We start from the raw sequence: 7,215 nt of genomic DNA, 5'->3' as shown, positions 1-7,215 counted from the left end.
GCGAAGAGGTCACTTTCTAGCCTCTTTTATCTCTCTCACTCTCGGCACCTGATATAAATCATAAACATTACAAGTTCAAAGTAATAAAAGTTAAGCACTCTATCTATATGTAATTTGTCCAAACCTTGGGAAAGGTTAGTGTAATTTAACCTAGCACTGCTTACTTAATGTCTTGTATTATTGCAAAGGAGTTTTTCAAATGAACTTTTAAGAATCGGTTGATTTTTTAAGTTGTTATTATTTACTATCTAATTTGTATTTGCTAGTTTAAACTAATTCTTAATTATCTATTTTGGTATTTTGGAATTATACCATTTTAAAAATGATATTTTGATATTTTAAAATAAGAGTTTGGAAGTTATTTTAGACGTTAATAATAATTCTTGATGTATTTATAGTTATTTTATTTAATTCAATCGAAATGAAAATGTAATTCTGAAATATTCTATCCCCATGTATCTTTCCGGTAATTTTTTTTTTTTTTTTTGGTGGGATCGAAATACATATTTAAATCTATCTTCTTAAATTAAAAGGGGAAAAAGACAAAAAAAAAATACAAATATATAAAATAAAAAATAGAAAACACTAATATATATATATATATATATATATGCTAGCAAAGCAGGAGAGTCAACAGGGGCATACCCTGGCATTCTACCAAGTAGGCTACAAGGTAAAATCCAAATAGAAACACACTTTCAAAGATCGCATATAACTATTTCTTTAAGAATAATTATAAAAGAATTTTTGCTACTATGAAAACAAACACATGTTTTGTCTTGATGTTTATAATGGATGGGATATTTTCGCGCGAAAATCATGTCTGCTTTATGTATATTCTACTGTAAAGGAAAAGTTATAGGAAACTCTCCCTTCATCTCTCTCTCTCTCTACATATATATATGATTCTACCGTGAAGGAAAAGTTATAGGAAACTCTCCCTCCATCTCTCTGTCTCTCTATATATATACAGTATATGCTTATGAGCATATGTATTTCCCGGACTTTTTCGTACCCATATAACATTCGGGAAATTGCGCGGTGGTTTCCTTAACTGAAAATGGTTAATAGTTACTACCGGACGGACGTTGGTTGCATTATATATATGTTGTGTACGGACGTACGTACTACATCAAAACTGAAACCACATAAAAGGGACCTCTCTCTCGCTCCTACTGTGTTAAAGGAAGAATACTACTTACTAGTAGTAGCAATTAGTAAGGTATGACTCTTCTTCTTCATCACCATGCATATGCATCATCATAATACATATATATATATTACTCGTAGTTATCAAAACATGCACGATTAAACCATCAATAACCATATTGTTATATATTATTGCATGCTCATTTTAATTAACGACATGATGATGATGGCATTGCAAACTTTATAATGTTATTATCTTTTGTGCATTGACAATTTATTGTTTCTCTAACCTCTATGGCTCTATGTAACAGTACTTCTTAATCATATATCCATGACAGTTTTCTATGTAACAGCCTCTTTGTGCTTTATATATATATTTGGAAATAGGAAATTGTAATGTAAAAAATGTATTAAATGGCATGGAAAAGGAATCACTTAATTAGACGTACAACTATATTTAGAAATTGTATTAATCTGTTTTTTTTTTTTTTTTTTGTTGGTGCCTGTGGTTTTTTTGATGCTTGAGGAACTCATGCAAACTGTTTGTGAAAATGAGTGAGAGAGGCCTTAATAGAAATTACACAAGATTGATTATATCAGGCCTCTACATTTGGTTTGGTTAAGTTTTCTGTTTGTTTGTAATACTCATATTCCATTTCTTCTGAAATTATGTGTTTTGTAACGAAGCCAGAGAACTAATGTGGATGGCAATAAAATTTCTCCTCTTCGCACTCTGCTTATTGGACTCGACATGGACCTTCGCTTTTAATGTTTCCTCTGATGGGTTAGTGAGAATTGGTCTAAAGAGGAGGACTTTGAACCTCAACAGTATAAATGCTGCAAGAATCACCAGAGGAGAGGTTACCTATGCCAAAGGTCTAGGAAATATCACTAGAAATTTGGATGATCCAAAAGACAGAGTTGTGTATCTCAAGAATTATCTTGACACCCAATATTACGGAGAGATTGGTGTTGGTTCACCCCCACAGTACTTCTCTGTCATCTTTGACACTGGCAGTTCCAATCTTTGGGTCCCATCTTCAAAATGCTACCTTTCTGTAAGTTCTACTGTGAATACAGCTTGTTGAAATGCTCTTTAAAAAAAATGGATTCAGTTCTTCCAAATGATACTTTTCTGCAAGTTCTACTGTAAATACAAATTGTTGAAACGCTCTTTTGGTATATAGATTTAATTTTAGAGCATAACTCCTTGCAGATTTCTTGCTATATGCATTCTAAGTACAGGTCAAGGCTGTCCCAAACATATACAAGAATTGGTAAATTGCCTGTGCGACTTTTAAGTACCCTTTGATCTTTTCATGAGCAATACGTGGCTCTATATAATATTCTTGAAGACATTTTTGTTGTAATCGTAAAGAGGTTTCTGTTCCATTCTGATATAGGCAGATCTTGCAAAATTCATTATGGTTCCAGATCAGTGTATGGCTTCTTCAGCCAAGATAATATGAAAGTTGGGGACATTGTCATCAAAGATCAGGTGCGCGCGTGCTTGTTTGTATTGAGTTTATATTCCTTATGTATTTGTATCATGCCAGCAGTGGGTTCATGACATTTGTAATCCTTCAGGTGTTTGCTGAGATTACGAAGGAAGGATTTTTTAGTTTTTTGTTGGCACAGTTCGATGGAATACTGGGACTTGGGTTTCAAGACATTGCTGTTTGGAATGTTACGCCAGTGTGGTATAGATCTTTCATCATCTTACTATAAATTTTACGTTACCTAGTCTTTTTGTATAGTTTTGGCATAATTTGATTATTTAGTGTACTACTGCATGACTGAGAAGATAAAAAGGATCTTTCTCTGTTTTGGATATATCCTTCTTGCTTTGGATTGCTTGAAACAAAATTGTATTATGATCACAGGTATAATATGGTGCAACAAGGTCTTGTGAGCCGGAAACTCTTCTCTTTCTGGCTTAATCGAGATCCAAAGTCAAAGGTGGGAGGTGAAATTGTATTTGGTGGCATTGATTGGAGGCACTTTAGGGGTGATCACACTTATGTTCCACTCACTCGAAATGGTTACTGGCAGGTGTATGAGATTTGGAAATTTTGTTGTTGTATTATTTGGTTTATTTCTCTCATTTATTTTTCCAAAGGAGTTGCTACTTAACATCATACCCATTAACCTTTTTCAGATTGAGGTGGGAGATATTCTTATTGAAGACAATTCAACAGGTGATTAGATTTTTAATCCACATGGTTTTTATTATTTTATCCTTTCATATATATATATTTTCTTTTACTTTGAAAGATAATATGTACTTTTGGGAATGTTATGTAAGGGCTGCGTAATCAGTAGTAGTTTTCCTCGCTTGCTAGTGAATGATCTCAGACATTCACTTACTAAAAAAAAAAAAAAATTGGTTATTTACTGAAAGAACGAAGAGAAAATAAAGAGGAGAGGAGAATATAATAGAAGATGAGAGTGAGAAGTTAGAAAATTTTGATCTGTTTGACTACGGAATATTAAGGGGAAGAAGTGAGGAAGAGAAAGATGGAGCTCACTCAAGCTCTATTTATGAATTCTACATTGAGCTTCAACGTTTTACTTCATACAAAACCATTCAAAGTCACCTAGCTTTTATTTTTATTTTTTAAAATCCTTCAACCCGCCCCTTCACACGTGGCCTTCTTTTGATCCAACACATGTATATCAATTTTTATTACCAGGGTGATAGTGTGGTTTGAACACAGGACTTTGCCTATTGTGATACGATATAAACCACCATCTACTCTAAAAGCTTAAGCCATTAGAGAAAGTGTAACATAAATATTTAAATCCTTCACCAGAAGGTAATGCTATGGGAAGTGAAGACCAAAGTTAATGCGAGTAGAGTTAGTAAGGAAAGATACGATAACATGTGGTTGACAGAGGTTATGGCCTTAGTTAAATTGGAATGCAATAATAGGATTCATGTAGCCAACTCCAAGTAGTTGGGAAAAGGCTATTGTTTTTTTTTTTTTTCTCACACATTCACAAAATATTTTCAGGTCTTTGTCTGGGTGGCTGTGCTGCCATAGTGGATTCAGGGACATCCTTTATTGCTGGTCCAACTGTATGCATTCACGCCTTAAAATCTTCTTCTTCTTAACTGACTATTCTTCTAATCAATTTTTGCTAGCCCTATTTCAGACCATTGTGACTCAAATCAACCATGCCATTGGAGCAGATGGAGTTGTGAGCTTGGAATGCAAAAATGTTGTTTCTAAGTATGGCAATTTGATATGGGATTATTTAATATCAGGGGTTTGTTAATTTTCCTTCTATTTTTTCTTAACAATAATATCAATTTTTTTTTTTTTGTGAGCAAATGAAGAAATATTTCTGACATTTTGCTTCTCCTGCCAGCAGTTACAACCTGAAAAAATATGTGTGGAGATCGGACTATGTGTATATAATGGAACTCAGTATGTAAGGTGAGGCTGTATTTCTTTTGGTAGATGGTCTCATTTGAATGTTTAATCTTGATCCTAGTAACATGAATGAATCTATATATAGTGCTGGTATTGAAACAAATGTGGAAAGTCAAAATACAAGGGGTTTATCAGTTGATGAGAATGCTTTCTGTGCTTTCTGTGAGATGACTGTTTTTTGGATCCAAGTAGAGCTTAAACAACAGAAAGCCAAGGAAAAAGTATTCAAATTTGTTAATGAGGTGATACTATTTTGTCTAACAATCGAACATATTTATTCGATCTTTGTTCAGATACTATGGTTACTTGCACTAACAATTCTCCTCCTTACTGATTGAAGCTGTGTGAGAGGGTCCCGAATCCTAGAGGAAGATCGTTTATCAATTGTGATAAAATTGATACCATGCCATATGTTTCATTCACGATTGGAAATAAATCGTTTCCCCTCTCTCCAGAACAGGTGTGCTTTTCTCGACAACCTGTTCCTTCAGCATTTATGTTTTCATATAATTTATTCAGAAGAAGCAAGCATGGCAGCGAATCGTTGTCTCTTTGCAATGATGGAGGAATTAAGGTTTCAACCAACGAAAACAATAGGTTGACACTAGACTGCTTTTTCTGGTTTTCACAACGACGATCTGCCTGCTGTTGTGAAACAAAATTATCAAGCCATATGGGCTCTGTTTTTTCATTGTTGTGTGCTAGCTAACTTAAAATTGCTCAGATATGCTTGCTACTTAGAATAACAAGAGGCAAAATTTCATTAGAAACCTGGAATGGAAACTTTGGTCAATTATTTCTTTTTATTTTTTAAAAAAGGGAAAAATAGCAAAGCTTTTCAAGTTTGTGAATCCTTAGAAGCATTTTATTGTTTTCGAAATTAATATTTTTCTGTTTGTGGCATTCTTCTAGTATATTATGAAAATTGAAGAAAACTGTTCTAGCATCTGCTTTAGCGGGTTCGTTGCTTTGGATGTGCATTCCCCACAAGGCCCCCTCTGGTATGTCATTCTATTTTGTTGTCCTGACCTTGATTAGTGTATGGATTAACCATATATGGAGGTCTATGAAGTTATTACTCTTACCCCCCAAAACTTGTTAGTAACCTCTAATGACCCGTGCATAAGCCTTTCATTCTTATAGTATCTCCTAGTTCAAAATTCTTTTATTTGTGAATCTACCTCAGTTTAAGATCTTTTATTTTGAAAATGTCCCTGTGCCAAGTTAAATTATTTTCCTTTTCGTAACAAATATGATAATACATACTTAAATAATTTATTCGTATGTATTTTGAGAATTTATTTATGGTTTCATATTTTCTTTGAAGAAAATTAACCTAAACAGTCACCTCTATCATAAAAAGTTAATAGTAAATGTCCCAATAATTTATTTTTCAAAGCCTTATACTATTATAAGAAGGAAATAAGGTATGTATATATTTTAGAAGTTAAAACTTATGATGGTGACTGGTGCTCCTAATGTTTAATTTTTCAAACTACTTTAATATAAAAAGTTATGAACTTTTGTAGTATAAATCATTAAACTATTTTAAAGAATTTTTTTTAAGGTAGAAGTTTCTTAATGCTGCTACCTGCCTCCCTCTCAATGTAAAACCACTGGATTCACCACTGCATATGCAACTTTAATTTTCTTTTTGCAATTTGAGACTGCAAGTGCATGCGTATGAACAAATCTATAGTTTATGATATACATGAGTGTTGTTGGATGCAGGGTTCTTGGAGATATGTTTCTTGGAGCATACCACACAATATTCGACTTTGGTAATCTCCAATTAGGGTTTGCAAAAAGTGCTTAGAACCCATTCAATTCTCTTGTTCTAGTCAATAAGCCAAGGCTATGTTAATTGTAAAAAAACATGGTAATCTGCTGGGACAGTCAGTCTCACAAGTATGTGTATGTAATATTTTTTAGTTGAATGTCGATTATTAGGGCTTTGTTAATGTAAAGGTAATTTATATATCTATGGAATAAAAATGCATGCTATACAATACAAGGAGATGCACATGTTTTTCAATTTTCTCGAGAGTAAAAATGCATTGGAGTAAGAAATGAAGTGAGTTCTTAAAACTGCTCTAGCTTGTAGCTAATCATGAAACAGAAAGTAAAAATGAGTATTTGAGTGTTGTTGTAACACATAATTTAATGTTGCTTTCGGAGCACTAAATCGGTGTTTGGAATTTGAGATTGAATTAAATTTTGTTAGAAACTAGTGTTTCAAGTGTGAATGAAACTTGTCTACAACTAATTTATAGTTAGGTGCCTATGTGTATCATGTTAGACTACAACTTGAATATCTTAGTGTAAAGGTTGCATGCAAAATCGAATATTCGGGTTATTTAACACGACCTATACCGATTTTTTAACATATTCTTAATGTTTAATGTGGTTGAGAATTGGTTAGAAACGGTTAATAAACTGAAATGATGCATTGGATTATAATACATGCATGAATGGATGTGTTGGTTGAAAAGGTACAATTAACATAACCTATTAAATATGAACCATTGCAAGCTTTTGGAGTGGATGTGTCTAGTGGTGAAAAGACACCATGTGAACCATTGCAACCTATTGCAATGGATGTGTTCAGTGTTAAAGAGACACACTCAAT

At 33.2% G+C, this 7,215-nt stretch overlaps 1 protein-coding gene across 3 annotated transcripts; it reads left to right on the top strand.

Moving 5' to 3' along the window:
* Positions 1-869: 869 nt before the first annotated feature.
* On the top strand, positions 870-6,625 carry LOC132278663 (aspartic proteinase A2-like). 3 transcript variants are annotated; one of them, XM_059780618.1, is made up of 14 exons: positions 870-1,222; positions 1,841-2,207; positions 2,366-2,426; positions 2,553-2,647; positions 2,737-2,849; positions 3,033-3,201; positions 3,308-3,347; positions 4,164-4,228; positions 4,306-4,419; positions 4,522-4,589; positions 4,672-4,828; positions 4,927-5,046; positions 5,499-5,587; positions 6,318-6,625. In XM_059780618.1, the coding sequence occupies exons 2-14, from the start codon at positions 1,848-1,850 to the stop codon at positions 6,400-6,402; spliced, it is 1,536 nt and encodes a 511-aa protein (XP_059636601.1). In that variant the 5' UTR covers positions 870-1,222; positions 1,841-1,847; the 3' UTR covers positions 6,403-6,625. The 3 variants fall into 3 exon arrangements, with proteins under 3 accessions (XP_059636601.1, XP_059636525.1, XP_059636682.1); XM_059780542.1 differs by having other exon boundaries at positions 871-1,222; positions 1,837-2,207; XM_059780699.1 differs by having other exon boundaries at positions 873-1,222; positions 1,837-2,207; positions 4,525-4,589.
* The last annotated feature ends 590 nt before the right edge of the window (positions 6,626-7,215 follow it).

This window comes from Cornus florida, unplaced genomic scaffold (assembly GCF_030987335.1).
Source record: "Cornus florida cultivar Cherokee Brave unplaced genomic scaffold, ASM3098733v1 CherokeeBrave_3.0.0_Hap2_Chr01, whole genome shotgun sequence".
Classification (NCBI taxonomy): domain Eukaryota; kingdom Viridiplantae; phylum Streptophyta; class Magnoliopsida; order Cornales; family Cornaceae; genus Cornus; species Cornus florida.
This window is presented reverse-complemented; position numbering and strand designations above follow the sequence as displayed.

Bases quoted from the DNA above. Each gene is read 5' to 3' on its own strand.
- LOC132278663 (XM_059780618.1), top strand. From the start codon at position 1,848: ATGTGGATGGCAATAAAATTTCTCCTCTTCGCACTCTGCTTATTGGAC. The intron at 2,427-2,552 runs GTAAATTGCCTG...ATTCTGATATAG, and splicing joins CCAAACATATACAAGAATTG to GCAGATCTTGCAAAATTCAT. The intron at 3,202-3,307 runs GTGTATGAGATT...AACCTTTTTCAG, and splicing joins CTCGAAATGGTTACTGGCAG to ATTGAGGTGGGAGATATTCT.